General features: G+C 45.1%; 2 protein-coding genes across 4 annotated transcripts in view; one reads left to right on the top strand and one right to left on the bottom strand.

The window, feature by feature from the left end:
- The window catches only part of Mrpl48 (mitochondrial ribosomal protein L48), a 41,381-nt gene extending 29,489 nt beyond the window's left edge, over positions 1–11,892 (top strand). For both annotated transcript variants that reach the window (XM_032893051.1, XM_032893052.1), the window contains 3 exons: positions 7,533–7,635; positions 10,407–10,496; positions 11,623–11,892. In XM_032893051.1, the coding sequence (XP_032748942.1) occupies positions 7,533–7,635; positions 10,407–10,496; positions 11,623–11,697 (268 nt within the window). In that variant the 3' untranslated portion in view covers positions 11,698–11,892. The remainder of the gene's footprint in view (positions 1–7,532; positions 7,636–10,406; positions 10,497–11,622) is intronic.
- Positions 11,893–21,913: 10,021 nt separating this feature from the next.
- Positions 21,914–25,159, bottom strand: LOC116891742 (cytochrome c oxidase assembly factor 4 homolog, mitochondrial). Of its 2 annotated transcripts, none has more exons than XM_032893050.1 (2): positions 25,053–25,159; positions 21,914–23,210 (listed from the first exon to the last, which is right to left on the bottom strand). In XM_032893050.1, the coding sequence occupies exon 2, from the start codon at positions 23,198–23,200 to the stop codon at positions 22,937–22,939; it is 264 nt and encodes an 87-aa protein (XP_032748941.1). In that variant the 5' UTR covers positions 23,201–23,210; positions 25,053–25,159; the 3' UTR covers positions 21,914–22,936. The 2 variants fall into 2 exon arrangements, with proteins under 2 accessions (XP_032748941.1, XP_032748940.1); XM_032893049.1 differs by having other exon boundaries at positions 22,442–23,210; positions 24,662–25,159.
- Between the last annotated feature and the right edge of the window lie 280 nt (positions 25,160–25,439).

Raw genomic sequence — 25,439 nt, 5'->3', positions numbered from 1 at the left:
AATTTACACATATTTGTCTGCATCGAACACTTTGCTCTTTGTGTTGCTCAGTAGAATTTCATTAAAAGAATGAGCTTCAGTTCCCATCTGCCAATCGAAGGATTTTGTGCTTCTAACTTTTGGCAATTATGAATAAAGCCACAGCAAGTAGGTGTAAGTCCAAGTTTTAATTTCTAAGTAAGACCGTGATTTATGGTCAAATGGTAAGTATGGTCCATGTTAGAATGTGTAGGAGACTCTGCAAACTTCTTACCAGTGGCTGTACACTTCCTCCCGCACCGGCAGAGCACGAGTTACGTATGCTTCTACATCTCACATCCCTTCTTAAAATTAATTTTTAAGCGAGATGATTTTTTTAAAGGGTGAATAACAGCTTAAGTAGTTCGTCGTTATAGCAAGATCATAAGTAGATGCATAGCATGTGGACATAAAAAATAATCATTTCTTTTTGATATTAGCATATTCCCATTTTACAGACCAGGAAACCAAAGATCTGGAAGACTGAAGTCACAGAACTGGGAAGTTCCCAGAATTACATATTAGTTTTATCTGATTTCCATATTTTCCATTATATTAGGTCTTTAAGTCCTTAAGCCAAATTTGAACTTTTCACTTTTCAGCTTCATAATGTAGAGTGCAGCTGTTAAACCTGCCCTTCGGGCAGTAAGTTGTGACTTAGCTCTCGGCGGCAACAGCACCTTCATTCTCTGAAGCCTGACACAGGCTCTAGCTTTTCTGGTGCTCTGAGGACAGGATGCTCTCCGGCTCTCAGCACACATCTCTGCCATGTCCCCCGCACTCTGTTTATCCATCAGTTTCCCTCCCTGACTGTGTTCCTTGTAGATGGGGACTCTGTTCTTTGTTTTTTACCACCTAGGACAAGCCTGCCACATGAGAAGCATTCAGTCATTGTTGAAGAATGACAGGGTCTTGAATAGGATTGTGCAGTCCAGTTGTGTGCAACATAATTTCTAAAATTTAGGGAAAGTGCTTCTAATTAATACAGCACCATTGCAGAATTATTTTTGCCCCCATGTTGTGGGCTCTGCATTAGACATTCTGACTGTTGCACACAATGGTTAGTGTTTGCAATAATTCTAACTCCAGCTAGCTGAAAAGATCCTATAGTGCTATCAGGAAGCATACACATACATATGTGTACATGCATACACACTAAAAGAAATTTCATAATCGTCAATACAATACTTTGCTTCAGACTGGGGAGATGGCTCAGTAGGTAAAGTGCTTGCCCTACAGTGCACCATGTGTGGTGGCACACACCTGTAATCTCAGCACAGGGAGGTGGGCACTGATAAACTGATCGGAGACCCTGTCTCAAAAAAATATGTTGGAGAGTGACAGAGGAAGATATCTGACCTTGGCCTCTGGCTTCCAGATCCGCCCATACAGACCAGTGTACTCACACACAGGGCACACTTGCACAGGAGAACGTGTGTGTGTACAAAATTAACACTGTTTCTTTCATCAGGTAAGTCTTAGCTATTAAAGAAAAGAGTCTGGCTCAGTTAAGTCATGGTGTAGTAAGTGGGCACCTCTTTTCATGGATTAATGACAGTTGGCTCACTGATAGATACCTTGCCTTTGGAGCGACAAGTGAGGATATAGTCTTTGGAATCAAACAGCAGACTCTGTCAGTTTTTAGCAAGATAACCCTGAGAATGCCGAACCTGTTTGTCTATCTGTATGAGGAGGTGACAGAGTGTCTGAGAATTCAGTAGATAGCACATGACAGTGTGTACCACGGACACTGGCATGCTGTAAATACCGTAAGCATCATAGTGTGATTTCTACTGAGGAAGTTTTGTCTACACCCACAGGTTAGGGATACCTTCTCAGAGTTTGGGTGACAAAGAGGCGTTAAATGTCTTTCCCACCAGGTTATACTTTTTAAAGATGCAGCTTTAAGAAACCCAGAAGTAGGCTAAAGAGATGTCTCAATGATTAAGAGTATGGGCTGCTCTTCCAAAGGACCCAGGTTCAATTCCCAGCACCCATAAGGCAGCTCACAACCTCTGTAACTCCAGTTCCAGGTGATCTGACACCCTCTCCTGGACTACACACACACACACACACACACACACACACACACACACACACACACACCCCTCACACACGTGGTGTACATAGGTACATACAGGCAAAACACCCAAACACATAAATTGAAGCAGAGTTGACACAATTACACTGTTAAGAGCCACATGTTTTGTGTGAAAGTAAATAACTTTACTCTCCCTTCTCGAAAAATAAAACAAACAAGCAAAAAATAACAATGAAGTGCACCAGACTGTAGGTCTGTACTCTGGAGGCTAAGGCAGGAGGGTTTATTGAGCCTGGAGGTTCAAGCCGGCCTGGACAACACGGAAAACCAGCCAACTCTTTTATCTTAATTCCCCTCAGCTTCGTCTGGCTGAGTGTGGTAGTGAGTATTTATAATCCCAGCATCTGGGAGATGAGGCAGGAGACATCAGGAGTTAAAGGAAGACTGGGCTACATGGAATTTCTCAAAAAAAATCAAACCAAAAGAAACAAACAACCAAGTTAGATTGTACTTGAGAGAATGCAGAAAAGAAGAAACACTTACTGAACTTGCTGTTGGCCAGTCTGAACAAGCCGAACAATTGTTCCACATATTATTTAAATTATATGCAAAGCCCTTGTCTCTGGTGTCTGGATCCAGACCTTGAGGTTGTCATGGGAAGGGAGCATTTAACTCCCTCTCTGCTATATTCTTTTCTTAAAATAATCTTTTATGATTGATTTATTTTTATTTTATGTATATCGGTATTCTACCTGCGTGTATGTCTATATGAGAGTATCACATCCTTTAGAACCTATGGACATTTGTGAGTTGCCATGTGAGTGCTGAGAATTGAACCTGGATCCTTGAAAGAGCAGCCAGTGCTCTTAACCACTGAGCCATCTTGCCAGCCCCTCTGCTATATTCTTACCGTGTGATAGTAGACCATTTACCTGATCTTGGTGTCTTGGTTTCCTCATGTATAAAGTAGAGTTAGTAAGAAGTAGCTACTCAAGAGGCCTATAATGAAAATTAGGGGAGGAAATGTACTTAAAGCACAAAGAACTGTGCCTCACATCTATATGTACATGTACGTAATAAACTTGTGTTTCACTATTTAGACCTCTCTGTCCTAGGCCTTGCTGTATTCCCCAAACTAGCCTTAAACTCACGATCCTCCTGCCTCCACTTCCCTGAACGCTGGGATGTGTGTCGTCATACCTGGCTCAGCTGTTACTGTTAGTACAACAGGGCTAGGGAGATTGCTCAGTCAGAAGATTGCTCAGTCAGTAAGGCGTTTAACAAGCCCTGAGTATGAGTCACAGAACCACACATAAGCGACTGTGTGGTATTGTGTGCTTGTGTTCCCAGTGCTAGGAAGGCAGAGGTAGGAAAATCTCTGGGGCTCACTGGGCTACCCTGCTTGGGGAGTTCCAGGCCAGCAAGAGCACCTGAGGAGCAGCACCCAAGGGTTGTTCTCTGACCTCCACGTGCACACAGACAAACATGTGCACACTTGCACACACACAGTTAATCATGAGGCGATTGAAGCTAATCCACAGTCCTAGATTTGAACCCTTTTCTCCTGTCTGGTTCTCAGTCTTCATGTAGTGTTTGGTTGAAGATTTCCGGAAGGAGAAAATGACCGTGTACTTCCTGCTTATAAAGCCTCTCATTCCCTTCCTGCTCCATTGCTTCTCACCCTTAGGAGAGCTGAAATCTGGGTTGCTAGGTGCTCCATGTTAACTCATCCTTCCTTTCCCTCCACTCTGTGTCAGTGTTTAATTTCTACTTCTACTTTTGCTTGTCTAAGTCTGCAGAGTATGGATTATTCTTCTGCCTCTCCCAACCCCTCACCTTTTTCCTTTCCTTTCTCTCTTTTCATTCCCTCCTCCTCCCCAAACACACACACTCGTTTCCTTTCTTCTTCTCTTTATTTTGAGATTGGGTTTCATGTAGCCCAGGCTAGATTTGCACTCACTATGTAGCTGAGGCTGATTCCTCTGCTTCCTCTCCAGGTACTGGGATTAATGGTTCATGCCCTCATGGTTTAGTTAATTCTGGGCTAGGGATTGAACCCCAGGCTTCCTGCTTGTTAGGCAAGTACTCTACCAACTTCAATCCAGCCCCAACTTTTTCTTAGGTGTCTTCTTGTTTATTACTTCTTCAAGAAACCTTATTAGGTTAAATCCTTCTGTAATCTATTCAGGAGAAATAAAGGGTATACATATTCCCTTTCATTACATGAATTTTTATCCATAGGCTTATTTGACTCTGATTTTCAGATTATGTTCTGTATTATGTTAAATTCTATAAGGCAGGAGCTGCTTCTGTCTTCTTTAGTGGCCCACCTCTCGACCTGGCATAGTCTGCAGTACATTCTAGGCACGGAGGAAATGGTGATTTAGATTGTGCTCCAGCCCCCATGGCCATGCTTCCTAGAACAGCAGGATGAATGGCACACTGGTTTCTGCTTCTCTCTTGGCTCTTGGCTGCAAATAGCTCAGCATAAAGAGCTGTTTGTTTTCACCCAGTCACTGCACTGCTCGGCTGAGCTTTTCCAACTACACGGTCACGTTGCCCAGCCTTTCAGAGATGGATTTGTTTTCTCGTGGTTTTCACTTAGTTTTTCCTCTGGAGTGGGAATGGAGGTATGAAGATACTGACTGTGACCTTGAGTTGGAATTGGGCTGCAAGAGCCGCTCACCAGCTTTTGTTCTGCACATGGTCTGGAATGCGCAGCTGCGCTCCTGCAGCAGAGCGGAGAGAGGCCTCTCCTGATTTGCCTCTTCCCTTACTAAGCAGCTGCCTAGGGGGATGGAGTGACATTCTTGCAGAGCAGCGTTCAGGCCTGAGGCTGACCAGCCTGTGTTCCATGGAGAGAGGGAGTACCTGTGACCATCACTAGCTCTGATGTCACCCTTTCTACCTCTTAAAAAACCCACTTTCAAAAAAGCATTCTTTTGAAGTATAGCTTTGTCACGTTTCTGGATATTTTTGGTTTTGTTTTGGCAGCACCAAGCATTGAATGTGAGACCTTATACATGCTAGGCAGGCTTCCTCCCCAGCTTTCCCTGGCGTTTACCAGGCTAGGGCTGGAGCCCAGAGCCTTATTTGTAGTCTAAAGAGAACACTGTCAACTGGGTTGACTCTTCAAATATTTCTTTTCCCCTTTCCCTTTTGTGTTTCCGCTGTTTGATTAGCTCTTATTCTTTGCAGGAAAACTGGAAAGTGCAGAGAATGCAGATGAGTGAACAAAAATGGCCTGTGCTCTAACCACTTACAGGCTTATGCTGCTTTGAAAAGACTGCTTTTCTCAGTGTTATCAATACTTGCTGGTATTAGAAGTGTGTGTGTGTGTGTGTGTGTGTGTGTGTGTGTGTGTGTGTGTGTGTGTGTGTGTGTGTGTGTGAAGGCCAGATGTCTTCCTCAATTGGTCTCTACCTTAATTTATTTGTTTGCTTGTTTATGGTTTTTTGAGACAGAGTTTCTCTGTGTAACCCTAGGATTTAAGTCATGTGCCACCACTGCCTGGTTCCTAAGTACATTTTTAAAAATTATTTTATTTTATATGTATGGCTGTTTTACCTGTATGTGAACCACATGCATGCCTGGTGCCTGGTAAGGCCAGAGAGGACATTAGACCTCCTGAAATTGGAGCTACACGTGATTATGAGTTGCCATTCAGATGCTGGGACTCAAACCTGGGTTCCCCGGAAGAACAGCTAGTGCTCCTAAGTGCTAAACCATTTCTCCAGCATTGGAAGTACATTTTTTATGTCTTGTTAAATCACTAATTCACCATGAAGCCATCCCTGAACCCCCTTTTCTCTAAAATATTTGACATTTGTTCCTAGAATGCCTAGGGCAGAGCAGGCTATTAATAATTTTTTATGGTTACATTTATTTATGTGTATGTGTGCACATGTGTGCATGTGCACAGAACAGCTAGAGGTCAGAGGACAGCTGTGGGAGTCAATTCTCTTTCCACCATATAGGTCCCAGAGATTGTCAAGCATGGTGCCTGGTACCTTTATCCACAGAGCTATCTTACAGGCTTATAATTTTTAATGAATAAATCAATGAAGTTGTACTGAAAGTAAGCATTGAAATGTAAAACGCATGATTAGTGGTACAAATGGGCAGTTCCCATTCTAGTCAGTCAGTCTTTCCTGCAGATTGCTCAGAGGGATATGTAACTTCTCATACTTTCTACTTTGAACAACTTTTACATAATTATTCTATTTGACCTTTCATAATAAACTATGATTGTGTCCCCACTTTATAATATTATGGATTTATTACTATATTTGGAAAGAGGCAATCAGAGATTTGCTGGGGGTTTGGAGCAGGTACCTGAAGGAGTCCACAGTACTCAGGAATTCACAAACATTTATCAGGGCAAAGGAATTGGCATTTGATGGTGTAGTGTGACAGGCAAATTGCTGCAAACCTAGGACAAGGCCATGTTCTTCTTGCTCCCTAACCAAAGAAACAGACACACAGAAAGAGGCCTGGATTGACCTAGGAGTCAGGCAGGGGGGAAGGGCAGGGCTGGGATTTAAATCTGGGACCATCAGGTTTCTGTTCCGATTTCCATCAAACTAAGCATCCTTCTGTAGAGGTCCATCCGTAGAGACCATTTGATGAAAGTGGGATGGAGGAAATCAGGGGTTCTATTGTCATTATTAGTATTCCATTCTCTTTAATTGATGAACTGTTTTTTGGTGAGATGAATACAGCATTAATACCATACTTTCTGCTTAGACGTTAGTTTATTTTTACTACCACATCTGATTCTCAGTGCACTCACAGAGGCTCAGATTGGAATTTCATTACATGTGAAGCTCAGAGGGAGAGTGTCTTACCAAAGCACACACTGCTGATAAATCGGAGCCTCCGAACACACTGCTCTTTTCCCTGTAGAACTTGGTCTATAGAAGCTGATAGAGTGAGCACAGACTTGGCAGTAGTGATTCCCAACTAGGTGACTGCAGTCATTCTGTCCTGCTGGAGGGGTCCTCGAGACATTCAGTGGATCCAGGCAGGATTGTAGACCAGTCTCCACAGTGAGAAATGCCTGGTCTGGAATGTTACTAGTGCTGACCTTGAAAGAAACTTCCAGAACTGTTGGGTATGTCCCCTTCTTTCTCCAGAGAAAGTACAGAGACCAAGGCTTGCCTCCAAAGTATACCTAGGTGCTGGGCTGGGTTCCTTTGGAACTGGCTCTTTTATAGTAGCAGCAGATAGGTATTTCACCAGGTTATACTGGGGCATTGTGTCAGGCAAGTGTGACTGGGGACATAGGCATTGGACACAGTGTGTCCCCTCAGAGTTTAGAGTCGTCTGGAGGAAGTAAAGGATGTCCGCTTACTTAACACTGGCTACAGGTAAGCATCCTCATGGAGTAGTGGTTGCGCTCACTGATGAGCCTGGTTGATGGGGTGCTGCTGGCTTGAGTGGACATTCTGAACAGCTAACTCTTCTTCTGCAGTTATGCGATGCCCACCAAGACCATGGAAGTGATGCGGCTACCAGACCAAGGCAACAAAATGGTCCTAGACTCAGTCCTTACCACCCATGAGCGAGTGGTGCAGGTAGGCACTCGGGGTCCCCAAGTGCTTTTGCTCCTCTGGTTCCCTCCCTCCATCTTTTCCCATCTGTCATTCTTTTCTTACTTTTGTCTTCTCTTAAATCAGTGCTTCTCAGCCTTCCTGATGCTGTGACTCTAATACAGTTCCTCGTGTTGTGGTGACCCCCCAAACAGAAGGTTATCTTCATAATTATTTCAAAACTGTAATTTTGTTATGAACTATAGTGTAAATATCTATGTTTTCCAGTGGTCTTAGGTGACCCCTGTGAAAGAATCATTTGCCTCCCAAAGGGGGCTCGTCGACCCACAAGTTGAAAACCTTTCCCTTATATGATGTCTACACTCTAGAGCTGGGCTCTTGACTCCTCTAACTCTCCTGTTATGAAATCACATCCAAGACTGGAGAGATGCCTCAGTAGTTAAGAGCACTGACTGCTCTTCCAGAGGTCCTGAGTTCAATTCCCAGCAACCACATGGTGGCTCACAACCATCTGTAATGGGATCTGATGCCCTCCTCTGATGAGTCTGAAACAGTGTACTCACATACATTAAATAAATAAATCTTAAAAAAAGAAAAGAGAAATCACATCCATTCCCCAAGCTCCCTTGTACAGCAGTAACACACACACAGATCCAGTTGTGTAATGACTTTGTTGGCTGCTCCACGATGTACACCCTGACCTCTCTGCAGGGAAAACTGATTTCTCAGGGAACAGCTTCCCTCTTTATCTGTAATCCTTTGAGCCTAGTACTTGATCCTTCTTTGTCTTCGTTCATTGATCAGATTCCTTACCTTCTGCCAAGTAGAAGTCTTTAAGACCCATATTTTTCCACCATACTCATCCCAATGTGACCATTTGCTTTTCTTGCTTTCTTTAGCTGTAATGTCTTCCTTTTCTTCTCTGCAGAGATAGGAAGGTCAAGCCACATCATGACAGAGGTGCCCAGAGTTGTTAGGAGCCCAGCAGCTCTGAATCACCTGCTGCCTTTTAACTTCACTGCTGGAGTCACATGCCTTGCAGTTTACTCATTGAAAGTATACACTCAATGGGTTTTTGTATATTCAGTTATGCAACCATTACTAGTCAGTTAGAGAAAATTTTCATTACCTCAGAGATAGGCCCTGTGTCAGTCAGTAGTTGCTCCTCTTTCTAAGCCCCTGGCAACCATGGATCTACTTTCTTTCTCTGGATTTATTGTATTTGGTATTAGCAGAATTATACAATTTGTTGCCTTCTAATAAAGCATGGTATGATAGCACATGCTTGTAATCTGAGTAGTTAGGAGGCCGAAGCAGGAGGATTGTTGTGACTTTGAGGCTAGCCTAGGCTATCTTACATAAATAAACCAGAAGCCCCACATTAAAATGCCTTTTGCATCTGGCTTCTCTTGGTGTGTTTTCAAGGTTCGTTCATATTGTAGCATGATTGGCACCTCATTCATTTTTATGGCCAAGTAATATTCCGTTGTGTGGAATTTTATTTACACTTCCATTGTATTCCCCTTTAGTCCACTGAAGAATCTTCTCAGCAAGGTAGTAAGAGTGTAGACAGAGGAACATCTAAATCTAAATATGCTAATTTTAAAATGACTGAAGTACTCTGAAATTTTAAATCTTTACCTATCAGTTTTCTTATAATGCATCCCACCCAGGTAGTAGCTCTGACTTGTGTAGCTCTCATGTCACTGTGCGTCCCCTCCTGCTGCTCCTTGATGTCCCTTTCACTCCAGCTGCAGAATTTGTCTGGACTTTCTAATGCAGTTATGTGATTCACATTTTACTGACTGCTGCTCCCTCAGCCCTGAAAACTGTCAGTGCTCTGTCTGATTCTCCCATTTAATCCCCCTTTCCTTCAAGACTTCACCCAGGCATTCCCCATCGTAAGTGGTTATTTCTCCTGTGGGTCCTCGTAGTGCTCTGCGTGCCTTTCCACCACACACCTGACTCACCTCCGGATTCTCCAGACAAAGCCGACACCAGTGTCGCAGGATATTTGATCACACTGTGAACCCAGAGATTTACTAAAAGAAAAATGGTTCTGGCTGTGTGGCTCAGCCCTTAGCACACACTTTTAATCCCTCTGGCCGGAATTCAGACACATTCTTAGTGCACACCTTTAATCCCTCTGGCCGGAATTCAGACACATTCTTAGTGCACACCTTTAATCCCAAACAGTAAAGGTAAGGTTAGTTTGTAGAAAAGGAAGCACCATGTTTGAAAGTGATGTCTATTTGAGTGGCAGACAAAGTGACGAATCAGAGAAAGATTTGACAGAATAGGATCTGCCCAACTATCACAGGAGAGAGGGAAGGAGGCTGCTTATAGAGAAGTGCAGAGAGGGGAAAAGGATGGAGTTTTACCGGGATGGTATTTCAGAGACAGGTTGCAAAGGGAACAAGCCAGAAAGTGAGAAGGAGCTTCCAGGACTAGGCCTAGGTTAGTTAGCCGACTGAGGCAGTAAGTTGGAGACAATAGTTACGTCAGGTGAATAAAAGTCCTCTAACACAGCAGCACCTGGCCAGGGTGGCAAACCTGAATTGCATCAGAAAATCAGTATTGGTCTGATTGTGACATCCGCTGCCTACAGAAACACTGGCCATGCCTGTCTCAGCAAACAGACACCTTTACAAACAGCCAGAGACACCTGCGGGGACTGAGCTCAGAAGCCAGCTGAGTGTCAGCCCCTTTCCCACTGGAGTTGCAAGGAAGGCCAAGCCCTGCTTGCCAGTTACAGCCTTCAGCACACTCTCTTAGACAGCTCTCTTCATTTGCAGATCAGCGGTCTGAGCGCTACATTTGCTGAGATTTTCCTGGAAATACTCCAAAGCAATCTTCCAGAAGGAGTCAGATTGTCAGTGAGGGAGGTAGGTGCCGGTGTGGGAAGAGGCCCCCTGGTGGCCTGTGCATGCTCAAAATGAGGACTTCTGGAACAACAGAGAAATGTGTATTCCAGCCTAGCTGCTATCAAGAGAGGTGTGCAGCCTGGCGGTGGGGTGACCATTTACTCTGAGGCCTCTGAGGTGTCAGGGATGTTGTCATGTGTACCACAGGAGCTGGCCTCCGTCACAGACTTGTAACATAAGCCACGACCGTCAGATCCCCTCCCTTCAGGTGGCTGTAAAACAGAAGCATGGTCTCAGATTATAAGTTCAGTACTGCACCAGAGCACGAGTCCTCAGAGCTGCCTTACCTTTGACAACTTGTACACCACTGGGGGATGATTGGAGCTCCATTGAATGTGCCTGGTGAAGAATGGGAAACCTACAGAAATGAACATTAGGCTAAATACTGAGTGTCAGTCAGGTCTCGTTGCCATGGCAATCCTTCTTAGGATACCGTTCCACTAGGTCGTGTTAGCCTGTGTCATCATCTCATCCAGCTCCTCTCGTTCTGTCCTTGCCCATCTGCTAGTTACCACAGAGATCTGGGCTAGGGTAAGGATGTGCTGCTCCTGCTAAAAGTACTACATGTCATCCCAGCTCTCAGCAGGCAGAAACAGTAAGACTGAGGTACTTCACAAACCTGATAGCTTGAGGTCAGTTCCCAGGACAACATGGTAAAAGGAGAGAACTGACCCCCAAATGTTGCCCTCTGACTTCCCATGTGGGTACATGTACAACAAAAATTAATGTAATCTAATAAAACAAAACAAAAACCAAGTTCCTAGACTGTATGGCTCAGTGGTAGTGTTTAACCTTGTATGTGGATGGCCCTGGTCACCACCATGATTAAAAATAATCAGAAAACTTCCGTTGTGATATTTCTAGCATCCTGACATTGGTTGTTTACATGTCTGTCTCAGCTCACTAAGAGGAAGTGTGGTTCAGCCTTGACTCCTAGTGCCCGATTCAAGTCTGCCATGCTACATGCTCACTGAGAAAGGGCTGCCTGTGAATGACCCCTGTGGAGCTGCCGGTGCTTTGAATATGCGTGTGTATGGGAAATAAAAGCTCTGTGGTGACCGCCATTTGTTTTCTTTCCTTGTTCCAGCACACTGAAGAAGACTTAAAGGGAAGGTTAAAAGCTCGGCAAGAACTGGAAGAATTGTTGGCCAAGTTGAACTAAATGCTGTAAGCCCTTCATGGAATTGTTGGTGTCAGAGAAGCTCCTCTTGCAAGATCAGAGTTAAGGAGGAGCATGAATGCTCACACTGGGAATGTCTGCTTGTGTCTGTGACAGCCGTGTTTGCAAGTTACCACTGCCCTCAACAAGACGTCGGGCGTTCTCCACCTAATAAACATCTGCTGTTGCCACTCTGTGTGTGTGTGTGTGTGTGTGTGGTCAGGTATCTTTAAGGAATTCTGTTTCTCTTTGTCTAAACATCTTCTCATTTTACCATATTTTTTTAGTTAGAGTGAATTCATTCTCTAAAAATCTCTAGTGTAGTCTCTCTGTAGCCTTGGAACTTGCTATATAGATGAGGGTAGCCTCAAACTCAAAGAAATTCACCTGCCTCCATTCCCTCAATTTCCACCCTCCAAATGCTGTGGTTAAATGTGCATGCCACTGTGCCCAATATGAACCATCTCTTAAAATAATACTGTAGCATGGAGGTTTATAGTGAAGTAGAGGTTATATCAAAGGTAACTTTGCATTAGTCTATTTCCTGTTGCTATGGTGAAGTTCCTGAGTCTGGGTTCTTTATAAAGAAAAGGCTTTGACCAGTTGTAATAGTACCTACCTGCACTCTCAGCACTTGGGAGAGAGCGGAGGAGAGGAGTTCAGGGTTATCCACAGGCACATAATGAGTTCAAGGCCAACTTGGGTCACATGACATACATACATACATACATACATACATACATACATACAAACAAGATGCTTGCTAAGTGTGATGGCCTGTATCATTCCAGCACCCAGGAGCTTGAAGCAGGAGGATTGCAAGTTCAAAAAAAATTGATCTAGGTCAGGGCTGAGCAAACTATGAATCAAATCCTACATATACCTATTCTTTATTTCTTTTTTTTTTTTTTTTTTTGAGACAAGGTTTCTCTGTATAGCCTTGACTGTCCTCGAACTCAACTCTGTTGACCAGACTGGCCCTGAACTCACAGAGATCTACTTGCTTCCTGAGTGCTGGGATTAAAGGCATGCACCATTTTTATGGAAACATTTACATAAATACATGCATGCATACATACATACATACATACATACATACATGCCTGCAGGACTGGAAAGGTAGCTCAGTGGATGTGATGTTTGCTGCCTGATGACCTTAGTTTGGTTCCTCACACGGTAGAAAGAATAAACTCCTGAAGTTATTTGTTGACCTCTGAATGCCACACACACATACAAAACAAAGTGTGATAGTATGATTTACATTAGCCATTGTTTAAATGCGCATTTCCGTGCCCTGTGGTATATTCGCAATCCTGTGTAACCGCCACTTCTTGTCTGGTTCAGTTTCCGGTTAGTCAGTAGTGTTGTTGGAACAGAGCCTTGATCATCTATCTGTTCCAGTTGCCTTCCCCCACTCTGGTGCTACAGTCCAGGAGCTAAGTGAGTAGTTCATAAACACTGACTGTCTTGCCCTTTGTAAACTTTGCCAAATTGTTGGCTAAATCATTGTTTCTCAAGCTGCTCATCAGAGTCTGAGTCAGGGTTTCTGGGAACTGGCCCCTAGACTCCACTGTAGTAGGAATGAATGGTTTTGCCTTTGCACCTTATTTCTCAGATGCTGCTGCTGGATTGCTTCTCTGAGAAGCTCTAATCTTGGTGACTCTGGTGTGCTTGCTTCTGAGCATCTGTGTAGAATGGCCTCTTACAGAGCGAGACCTTGTGCAGGGAACACAGTAGCTGTCATCCTTTACCAGTCTCTCGGCGCCTGTATGTGTCTGCAGAAGCATTTTGCCAGTTCCAGGCCAGCCAAGGCTACACATCAAGACTTTTACCTCAAAACAGAACAAAACCAAAAAACTAAAAACACCACTCAGGGTAGGCTGTATAAGTTGTAGTTACCCTTAATTAGAATGTTCTTATGGAGGTAGGGGCTGGGCCTTGCAGCCAAGCCTGTCAACCTGAATTCTCACAGTAGAAGAGAGAACTCCCACAAATTGCCCTGTGGCCTCATGTGTGTTGTGTGTGACACACACTTGCCTACAAGTGTGCATAAGTGTATACACATGCCTGTGCACACACAAATCAAAGTAATATAAAGGCTAAATTTTTAAAAAATAAAATGGTGATTCTATTTGGGGGAAAAAATTACCGAATTCAAATGTTCAGCAGGTCAGGATTCCCCACGTGAACTCTGCCATGAGCACGGGCAGAACTTCTCAAGTGAAGAGTGATGTCCTGGGTGTAGACCTGCTCATTGCCGAGTTCCTATCAGGGAAAATAAAGTAATAGTATCTGGCTGTCTCAGTCAGCATTTATATTTTTGCACACAGGAACTCACACAGGGCAGGAACTTGGAGGCAGGAACTGATGCAGAGGCCATGGAAGGGTGCTGCTTAGTGGATTGCTTCCACTGGCTTTCTCAGCTTGCTTTCTTATAGAACCCAGGACTACCAGCCCAGGAGTGGCAACACCCACAATGGACCCTCCCTACCTTGATCACTAATTGAGAAAATGCCTTACAGCTGGATCTCATGGAGGTATTTCCTCAAGTGAGTCTCCTTTCTGTGATAATTCCAGCTTGTGTCAAGTTGACACATAAAACCAGCCAGTACACTGGCCAATGAGTGTAAGGTCAGGGGTATATAACAATGAGAAGATTCACAGGTAAATAACCATGTACATGTGCACACACACATGCACACATGCTCTGCTCTGCTCCTATAGCACATGGGCTGTGTCACATACACTCCGTTTCAGAACCTGGCAAAGAGTCTTCTGGTCACCCAGACTTCCTACTTACCAGTGTGTGGAAGTAGGACTTGGGATTTCGTTATCTGACGACAGTGCAGCTGAAATACTGAGGAGCCAGCCAGCCAGCCCACATGACTCTTAGCAATGGCAGGCTAAGGGCCTAGAGAGCATGCTTTGCCCAAGGTCATAGGACATCTCCTGGCAGAGTGGCAGCAGGATTCGGTCCCATTTCCCAGTCTGAGGCTTCCTTCCCATCACTGCTGAGGGGTGAGTCAGGCTTATCTCTTAAGCAGGAAGCGACTGGATTCTGTCACTTTGGAGCACTTGTGGCACTGACCTAGTTTATGATGTATCCTCCCCCTAGAATCAAAAGGCTTCTGTTACTCTGCTCTGAGAAATGGAAATGGCTCTTAATGTTCTGTCTGGTGAGAGGGACAGGAGGTAGTCTGACCGATAGATCCTCAAGACTACGAAACAGTCACAAGTTTCACTGGGGTCTGCAGTGAGGGCCGAGGAGAAACGGACTCTCTTAGGGTCACATATAATGAAACCAAATGGAGCACACATCTAGCTCCAGGTTGAAAACATCTGCTTCTTCCTCCTTGAGACAACCTTTATAAAGTTAAAGCAGAGAGCCCATGTTGTACCCAGCCTTCTACATCACTCTGAGGCCCCTGTGAGTCGTTTTCCTTGGTAAGCTATTACAACGTCACACAGTTTGTCTTCTGGTCTATAAGGTGGGACTCTCCCTTTTGGGGGGAGTTGGCAGCTGGTGATTCACTCAAAGCTCGCGAGAGCTCAGCGTTAGGTTTCCTTCCCTTCTAGCAAGTGCCTGCTCCAGGCCACAGCTTCTGGTCCCGTGCACATTACGAGGGTTTTTAGAAATGGATCTTTAGGTAGCTCAGTAACTTCTGAGGACAGGATGCCTGTCAGATGGGCAGTCTCCCTAGGTAAAGGCTCAGTCCTTTTCCTCTGGTTGGAGATGCCTGGCTCTTCCACTCAGGATGCCTGGGAATGAGCCAGCGGTGAATCTGAGATGCTGTATTTTAGTCACAGAGAAAGGGAATGAACGTGTTGTTTGGTTGTTTGGGAACTGCTGCAGTACTGAGCCTCTGGTCTCCCATGGGCTAGTGGAGTTGAGGAAGGAGTGATGCCCCCGAATGCATTGGGCATATTTGAGCTAGATCTGCTGGATGCTGTAGGCAGAAGTGGCCCGGGGCTTGTGATTGTTTCTTCTGTGCTTAGATTTCTTTGTGCTGTATTCATTCCAGACGCCCACATCACTCTGACCTACGGAACCTGGAGTGATTCACTTGGCCACTGCACTCTGTAATAACTCATCCTCACACTCTTTAGATCATTTCTGGGATTTTCCTCTGCAGATAATGCCCAGATTTAAAAAGAGTGAATTCTTTAGAATAATAGTTGCTAAGCAGGAGGAGATGGTTTCCTATTTGCCTGCAGCCTTAAGGCCTGGCTGCAGCAGAGGAGGGAGTCCTTGCTTTTTCTGCAGAGGGGATGTGTGCACAATTTCGGTTTGGACTCGCTCCAGTTCTCTTTGGGTTTCTAAAGTCAGCAGCTCAAGGATGCAGTCTGGCCACTTCACAGAGGGTGGGTAGAAGGGAAGAGGACCTACTTATCTAGCAAAATGCATTACAGTGCATCTTTCTACCAAGTACAAGGCCGAGTCCCCAGACAAGGTCCTTGCAGGGAGGAGCTAACACACACGAGTCTTCCCTAAGCCTCTCAAAGAGGGCCACCCAGCTAAGAAGCCTTGTAACCAAAATTTTAAGGGAAAATTTCCCAACTCTGGCAACTCCAGCAGGCTAGCCTTGGCAACCCATCCCAGTGAGACAATTAGACTAATGGCTGTGAAAAGGCAGGGGTGATTTAGTACAGTGGAAAAAGGAACCGCTTTGACTCTGGGGACTGACATGGGCTTTAGGTTTAAATAAAAGAATTGGGGTATAATAAGCAGATCTGATCACAATGTGGTCTCCTTGATCTTTGTCTTAGTTCTAGCTCTGTAGAGTGGTCTGAAAAAGTCTTTGGGGCTAGAGAGGTGGCTCAGCAGTTAAAGGCGTTTGTCGCTTTTGCAGAGGACCTGGCTTTAGTTACCAGCACTCACACTGTGGCTCAAACATAAGCAACACCAGTTCAGGAATCTGATGCTCTCTTCTGGCCTTGGTAGGCACCAGGCACACACACACACACACACACACACACACACACACACACACACACACTGGCAAAACTTTTGTGCATATAAAATAAATATTAATTTTTTAAAAAGTCTTAGTTGCTCGAGTGGACACAGTGTTTTTGTTTTATGTTGTTTTGTTGTTTAAGATAGGGTTTCTCTAGCTACACAGGATGTAGCCCTGGCTGTTCTAGAATTGCTTTGTAGACCAGGCTGGCTTCAAACTCAGAGATCCCCCTGCCTCTGCCTCCCAAGTGCTGGGATCAAAGGTGTAGGCCAGCACAGCCCCTGCTTGGCAACACACTGATACTTACTGATATGATCTCATTTATTGGGGCTTATTAAGACAGAACTCACTCTATACCCCAGGCTGGCCTACAACTCAAGCAACTCAAGATGGCCTCAAACTCCTGGCAGTTCTCTTGCCTCAACTGTCTAGTGCTGGGATCATGGGTGTGGATCCCAAGATGTATGGAAGGAGACATTTACTTCTGCTCCTGGGTGCAGCCTCACCTCACCTTTGTGGAAATTACTCTTAGCTCTGTGTGTGTGTTGGGGGTGCCCTGTCCTGTCGGGCTTTGGTGTTCCTAGAACCCAAGAGGACTAAATTTGGTGATAGGTTTAAGACAATGCACGTGCCTGTGTCTTTAGCCTTGCAGGGGGTGAGGTGGGTTAGACAGATCTGTGAACGGTTCACATGCTGATGCAGTCTCTCAGGAGACAGACACAAAATGGAGGCAGAGATGTCAGGCTTTTGTGTCCTGCATTTAGTTATCTTGAGGTCCAAGTGAGGAATAGATGATTTTTTAGAAAAATAAAAAAGCAGCTTCTAAATTCCTCTGACAGTCTCTGTTCATGTCTGGCTTCACACCTGTCTGCAGGATGTCCCACAGCTGCTACAGGTAGGTACAGTTCTTAGGGATGGGCGTGAACCACTTCTTAAAATCACCTCAGCTTTGGAAAGCAGAACTATAGGAAGAAAAACATACCAATCCAGATCACTCTGAGAGACTCTCATTAACCTAATTTCCTTTTCTTTTTGTAAAGGGCTGACAGAGGTAACATTTGCAAAGTTGCTGTAGTTCTTAGCTGTGTTAAGTACCTTATCAGATACTGGATACTTCCACAAGAACACAGAACAGAAAGCAGCCCATGCTTTAGAAAAAACGGAGGTGGAGATCATCCTCAATCTGACCTTTGTTTTTCTGAGACAGAGTGGTGTGAGGGTTAGCTGAGAGAACAGAAGTCAGGGCAGTCAGGCACATGGTGATGAGGTCAGTCACTGTTTCCAAGCTCCTTACCAGTGTTAATCCACTTTCAGCAATCTGAAGAGAAGGCTTACACTGAGTAGTTTTGAGGCTTGTGAGGGTGTGTGTACATATTTTGTCTATGTGTGTGTTGGTTTGTATATGCTTGGGCTAGGGAGTGGCATTGTTAGGAGGCGTAGCCCCGTTGGAGTAGGTCTGTCACTGTGGGTGTGACCTTAACACTCACCCTAGCTGCATGGAAGTCAGTCTTCCACTAGCAGCCTTCAGATGAGGTTTTAGAACTCTCAGCTCTGTCTGCACCATGCCTGCATGGACACTGCCATGTTTCCACATTGATAACAGATTGAACCTCTAAATCTTTAAGCCAGCTCCAATTAAATGTTGTCCTTATGAGAGTTGCTTTGGTTATGGTGTCTGTTCACAGCAGTAAAACCCTAACTAAGACAATGTGGTCTGTCTGTTAGAATGTGTGTGCACATGCATGTGGAGGCGAGAGGTTGATGTCCATTGTCTTCCTCAGTCCTCTCCACCTTAAATTGTGAGAGAGGGTCTCTCCTGGCCTGCACCTCACTGATTCAGCTAGCCTGGCTAGCCACTGAGCTCCAGGAATCCTCCTGTCTCTGCCCCCAGAGCTGGGGTTACCAATGTACCTGTGCTCCCAGCTTTTTCATGGCTGGAGATCTGAACTCAGGTTCAGATCAGTGTGCGGCAAGCACTTTTCTCAGTGAGCCCTATCCCCAAGCAACAATATGTTCATTTTCACAAAAGAGAAAGCAGGTTCTAAAATTCACACGGGCTTTCTCGGCATCACAACATGACTGTCATCACTAGGGTTCGATGACAATTTGCCACAGGCTTGAGACCACAGAGAACTCACTCTATACTCATTGCCTGAGCTAAGGACTCAAAGCCTGTCAGCTATCCACACTTGATGAACGGCAGGAATTTTGTCACGTGTCCATGCTTACTCACTCCATTTCCCCCCGTCCCTTTTCAGTGCTGGGGCTTGAACCATGGCACCATAGATGTCTGACAAATCCTTTACCTCTAAACTAGACCCTTCCTCACCTACATCCGCTCTACATCTAGTCTTAGTAAGACTAGAAAATAGGAAATACCCCCATTTAGTTGAAGAAACAAGTGTGAGTAGTAAAAGTCCTGTTCACTCAAATATAGTCCCACCCAGTGCTGACTAGATTAGTGTCTGAAGGGCCATGGTTAAAGGCTGGCTTTGCCAGACTGGCATTACTGGGACATCGCAGAAACTTTAATAGATAGTCTTGTGGGATGTCTTTGGGCCAAAGTCCCTTGAAAGGGCCTATGGGATTTTGGACCCTTTGCTCTTTCTTCTTCCCCAGCCGCGAGGTGAACTGGCTGTCGCTATCACATGCTCCTGTAATAAAGTGCTGGCTTGCCACAGGTCCAAAAGCCATGGAACCAACTGCCATGAACTGAAATCTTCAAAACTGTGAGGCAAAGTACACTTAGTTACAGCAGCGTAAGCTGACACCTCACCGTTAGAACCTGAGTCCTCGGAACTTGGCTCACTCTGCCTAGGCAGCAGGGAAGCCAATCCATTTACTAAGGATGTCCTTTCCCTGATGTCATATGGCTTTGTCCATGGTCTATTACTTTAAAGCTAATAAGGATGATTCCTACAGATGATGGGGCTATTTAATGATATTTCTACTTTAATGAATAAAAATAGAAAATCTTATTTCCAAATTTTATTTAGTGATATATTTTAGACAGGGTCTCATCTCGCTATGTACTCCTTGCTGGCCTGGAACTCACTATGTAGACCAGGCTAACCTCAAATTGTGTCATAGCGACCCCACGACTCTGCCTCCTGCGTCCTTGGGAGTAAAGGTGTGTGCCACCAAGCCCAGCTATTTATTATGTCTTTATTTTTGCCTTTGTGCCTGCCAGGTGAACACTCAGCCCCAGAGCTACATCCTAGCATACTCTAGCTGTTGAACCCCGCCTTTAGCTAGGTGGTACGGTCTCTGAGATGCTGGGGATGGCATGAGTCCTAGCTCCCCATCAGTCACTGTGATGAAGAAGGCAAGCACCTGACTGCATGGTGTGCTATGCTGGTAGACTATGCTGTTCAGCAGGCTGGGCGAATTAGATATTTCGCTCACTTGCTCTTCACTCTGTAGCCCAGCCTCTCCTTGAGGTCGGAAATGCAGTCCGACTGCCTCAGCCTCCCCAGTCTGGGATCACAGTATGAGCCAGCGCTCCCCATCTCCTGTGTTATTTTCTGGTGGTGCTGGAGAGCAAATGGAGGGTTCTGCCCTTCCACTGAGCCACAGCCCAGCCTTTCGTTGTTATTATTTATCATTCTAAAACAGGATCTTGCTGTTATTCAGGCTGGCTCCAACCCGGGAGTCTCCCCTCTCATGTCCAGATGTTTAAAAATGGCAAAGCCCAATAGCTGTAATTGTGGAGTGGCGGGTTTCATTGAGGTGTTCCCACATGTGCTTATACTTCAGTTTTACCCCCTCCCTCCTCCTCTCACTCTCCCACTCTACTTCCGCACTCAAGGTGGCTTCCCCTCACCTCACGGTACAATGTCTACTTGACTGCATTTCCACTTATCCTGGAAGCTTAATGGGACATAGCCCCACTGTAAATCATGTAGACACAGTGCTGTTATAGATTTGAATAAATAAAGCAACCGTGGCCCTTACTGATGGAATTTACACTGTGACTGTGCCAGGACGCAGAAGCACACGCATCTCATAACATGTATTCAGTAGAGAATCTCTTATGAAATGAGCTTATATATTTCATTTTTTTCCTGAAATCAGATCTCACACTGTAGGCCTGGCTGTCCTAGAACTCACAATATAGCTCAGATTTCACCCCAATCCCCCTGCTTTTGTCTTCCTGTATGCTGGACCTAGAGACATGTGTCACTATATTCAGATTTGTATACTTATGTTGTTTATGAGCTCACCAAATTGTCCTCCAAAAACGTAGTGATCTCTTCACAGAGAAGAATATCTGTTCCTATCTCCACCAGTACTGGTCACTTCACTTGCCAGTGGGATCAGCTAACATTTTGTTTTTAAAGCCTATGTTTTTCTGATTGTTTGTAATATCGTATATGTTTCCATTTTCTTATGATTTTGAGCATATTAGTTCTTTTTTATTATTAATAATCTCATTTTATAGTCCAGGCCAGACTGGAAATTACTACACAGTTCAGGCTAGCTTCAAACTTATGGGTGATCCTCCTGCCTCAGCCCTCCAAATGCTGGGATTGAAGGTAAGGGCCTCCACACCCAGCCAGTGTTCACATCCTAGTTACTTTTTCTTACTGATTTTGGTGTATTTTTTCATTTGCTCCAGATGGCAATTCTTCCTATGTTACAAATAAGTAACGTGTACTTCATTTTTAAAAGTCCCATTCAGCTGACTCCCTTTTCACCTTCAGAATTTTTAATTTACTTTTTATTTTTGAAGATAGGGTGTCACTATATAGCTATTGCTGTCCTGGAACTCATATGTAGACCAGGCTGACCTCAAACTCACCGAGATCTGCCTGCCTCTGCCTCCAGAGTCCTGGGATTTCAGGCGTGGCCACCACACAATGCCCATCTTTGGGATGTTTGCTGACACTTCCGGTGCACACGACTTGACTCAGAGCTCTAAGCTGGAATGGGCCACCAGAGACGCAGCTCTAGTCACTTGGTCTTTAGCTTGGAGTATGCCTCTACTGTTCCTTAAACTTCTCATGCCTTCTCTACATTCTTTCCCTCTTCTCTAAAATTCCAGCAGACAAAGTTCAAAGTAGATTTTAGCGTCTACCATATTTCAGACTTGGACTGCTAACATACAGATGCCTGAAACTTTTTGTTAATGATAAAAAAGCAGCCTACGGTTCTACAGTAGGTCACCTTCCAACCCCCTTCTCATTCCCAAATGACTTCCAAGAACGTACAGAAATAGGTTTGGATGTTTCCCTGAATAAAAATGAGAAACGGACCAGGTGTGGTGGCATGTGCCTTTAATCCCAGTGCTCAGAAGGCAGAGGCAGGCAGATCTCTGTGAGTTCAATGCCAGCCTGGTGAACAAAGTAAGTACCAGGACAGCCAGAGCTACACAAATAAACCCTGTCTCAAAAAAACGGAGTGGGGGGGAGCAACTGCTGCTGTTATAAGCAGGACACAGCAACCCCAGAGAAGGTAGCATCGGCACTGCCAGAGTGCTGACAAATAGGAACATGTTGATAGCGGCTCTATTGCCCAAAGGTCAAACACACTTCCAAAACGTCAGGCAAGCTTTGTGCTGGTTAGGCGAGGGGCAGACTCTGAAAAGAAAATGTTCCCCCGACAGGCATGGTGGCACATGCCTGTAATCTCAGTACGTGGGGGTGGAGGCAGGAGGACTCTTGAGTTTAAGGTCTTCCTGGGCTATATAGTAAGCTGCAGGTCAGTCTGGGCTACACAGATTCTGTCTTTAAAAAGGCTCCTTCCACCCCATTACACTGAAGAAGTGAAGATGGAGGCGCTTATGTCACTGCTGGAGACTGAGTTCACGCCTTTGAGTGTTGCTTTATTTCTGCTCTCACACTAGTCTCTAAGCAACAGGAAGGTCACAGTACTCTTCAAATTGCCCATCACCAACACAATGCCTTAGAAACACTTCTGGCGTCAAATCTGTGATTGAAAGATGAAGGCTGATTGGGTAACCCGTTTATCTTTAGCTGTGAATGTACTTACAAAGTACTTGGCACACAGACCCTGAGAGGAAGGGTGCAGGGAGTGTTGTTGTAAATACAAATACTGGTAGAACGAGGAAGGTGAGGATATGTGTGATCTGGCCATAGAGTAAAACAGCTCATGGTGGCTGCCGTGTGCAAACTCATGGTGTCTGGCTATCAATCATAGTCCCAAAGACTGTCCCCAGATTTTACACCTCCTGCAGCACACGTCTGTTACTTAGGGTTTCTTCTTCCCAGGTACATCTGGGTGCTGATTTCGGCCAGCCCACTGCAGGGTGATGTTTTAAGGTCTCAGTGTTGAGCGCTGGCTTGCTCTTTCCTTCTCTGCAGCTCCTCCCGCCGTCTTGCCTGCTGTGCGCTCATGCAATCCCTGAAAGCCTGAACCTGTGGCTGGCACTGGCGCCAGTCCTGGTGCTGGGCCATGCATTCTTGCACTGCAAAGTGGGAGGCAGCACAGCCAGAGCGTGTGATCAGCTGGTCCAGTGGGTCTTCTTCCTCATCGTCCTTCTTCACCTGTCGGGTCCAGTTATGGCCTTGTGGGACTGAGGTTGACATCTTGAGGAACCTAGAATACCAACAGACAAGGTTAAAGTACAGATATGGGGGTGCTGGAGAGATGGCTCAAAGGTTAAGAGCACTGTCTGCTCTTCCAGAGGTCCTGAGTTCAATCCCCAGCAAGCACATGGTGGCTCACAACCATCTGTATTGAGATGCCCTCTTCTGACCTGCAGGCATACACGCAAGCAGAAAGCTGTATGATGTATACATAATAAATAAATATTAAAGAAAAGATTGATTTATAAAAAAATAAAGTACAGATATGATTATACATTTTTTCCTGTTCATAACAGTTAAGTCTAAACTGCACTGTATGGCCTACTTATATGCCTGTTTCCCTGAGGAGACTAAGTTCTTTAATGTCAGATGGTAGGCTTGATTTAGCATGGGTGCCCCGAGCACTTGGTCTGACAGAGAAAGGGCCTGCGAAATGGTGTGATGAATTGAGATAAAAGTATCTAAGCTCAATGGAGTCTGCTAGTGGAATGCAAGTTAAATGAAATGCCATCTTTTTGGAGAAGCCATTTCTGATCTACCTCAAAATAAAACAAGCAAACAAAAACACCAAACAAAGAAGCAGCCTTTCTTCTTTCCTTCAGAAGAGTAAAGTTGAACACTTGGAAGAGAACCCAAGAACACAAAGGTTTGACACGTGGGAGGAACCGAGGAGCTCAGTGTAGCTGTAGCACGAAGCGCATGTAGGTTGAGGTAAAAGATGAGTCTGTGGGGTATGAGGCCACTTAGTCAGCAACATCCATTGTGAGGTATATTTGCTCAGACTGTTTCCCCAAGATCATCTGTTTCAGAGCCCTGCAGAATGTAGCAAGGGGGGACTCAGGAAAGGTCAATAGAGACAATGTTCACCTTTGCAAAAAGTTTATTATGATGCAATGTAAAGGAGCTAAATGCCTCTTTTCTGTGTTATTAACAAGTGGTTACTGTGTTATGTGCCAGCTACTATGTTAAGGTATACATGGAAAGACCAGGCTAGAAACAACTCCTGACCTCATGGAGTTTACACTCTAGGCAAGTAAACAAGGAGTTTACAACATTACTGCAGACAGCTGGAAACACCGAGGCAGCGATAATCTGTCAAGACTTTCTAGAGGAAATGACTTCCAGCATGAAACTCAAGGATGAATAACTTAGACATGGGAAAACTATTTCTGGCTAGAGGTAGACACGTGAGAGGAATCACAAGTTCGGTGACTGGGCTGAAAATGTGGTTTGGTAGTAAAGCAAATGTCCAACGTGGAAAAGTACATTAAATTTGATCCTCAGCATCACAAAACAATAAAACACTTCAGTAGCTGGAAAAAAACAGGAGAGCAGGAAATGAAAACTGGCAGAAATGAGTAAATGATTGATCAGCAAAGCTTTGCAGCCCGTGTTAGACTATTATCACGAGGACAAGGGGTGGGTCCCAAGAGGATTTAAGCACTTCTCTCTAAACCTCACCTGTATGGAGGCACAATAAAAAGGGGAAATGGCTTTGAAGCAGACATTGACTGGAGACCCATCTTACTAACCGAGACCGTCAACAGGTCACACACACAGAATGAAAACCGCTTTAGGATTCACTAGGTAGACTGAGTAAAGAGTACTGCAGTCTATGTCCAATACAAGTTGTCCTCCATATTCCTTGAATGAAATGAGTTCGACCCATGCTTAGAGATAAGGGCAGGATAGATGGCTGACAGCTTAGCCATGCCTTCTAGTAAGGCATGACAGGAAGGGGAAGCAGAGAAGTACAGGCATCCAGGTCCCCTGAAGCACCTCTCCCAGTTTCAGGAGCATTCCCGCGGTCCCTGCGTTGCATCCAGTGTAAGGGTGCGTGTGCAGTGCTCACCCGCAGGTGCAGAAGAGCGTGCGAGTGCGTTCCGCCCCAAACGCCGGGGTCCGTAGGCAGTAAGTTCTCCCCCTCTTCTCTCCGCAGGAAGCGGACCCAGCTGGAGCGCACACACACGGAAGAACAGAACCCTCTGCAATTCTCATTGGCGAACTCTCCGTGTAGAGCCCGCCCTTAGCCCTACTCTTCCGGGGAAGGGCGGAAGAAGCGGACCAATGGATACCGGATCACGGAAAAGACACCCTTGATAGTTCTGAGAGACTGTGTGCTCACCCTCTGGTGGCCCTAGGCCCGAGAGAGGTCCAGAGGAGGCGAGTAGCCATTATGCCTTTTCACCAGCGAGAGTTCACACAACTGGTCCCCATATCTGAAGTGGGTTATCCGCAT

This window comes from Rattus rattus, chromosome 2, assembly GCF_011064425.1.
Source record: "Rattus rattus isolate New Zealand chromosome 2, Rrattus_CSIRO_v1, whole genome shotgun sequence".
NCBI classification, from domain to species: domain Eukaryota; kingdom Metazoa; phylum Chordata; class Mammalia; order Rodentia; family Muridae; genus Rattus; species Rattus rattus.
The sequence above is the reverse complement of the archived record's forward strand: the minus strand, read 5'-3'. Positions and strand labels throughout refer to the sequence as shown.

Bases quoted from the DNA above. Each gene is read 5' to 3' on its own strand.
- LOC116891742 (XM_032893049.1), bottom strand. From the start codon at position 24,723: ATGGGTCTCCAGTCAATGTCTGCTTCAAAGCCATTTCCCCTTTTTATT. The intron at 23,211-24,661 runs GTGAGGTTTAGA...TTGGTATTCTAG, and splicing joins TTTATTGTGCCTCCATACAG to GTTCCTCAAGATGTCAACCT.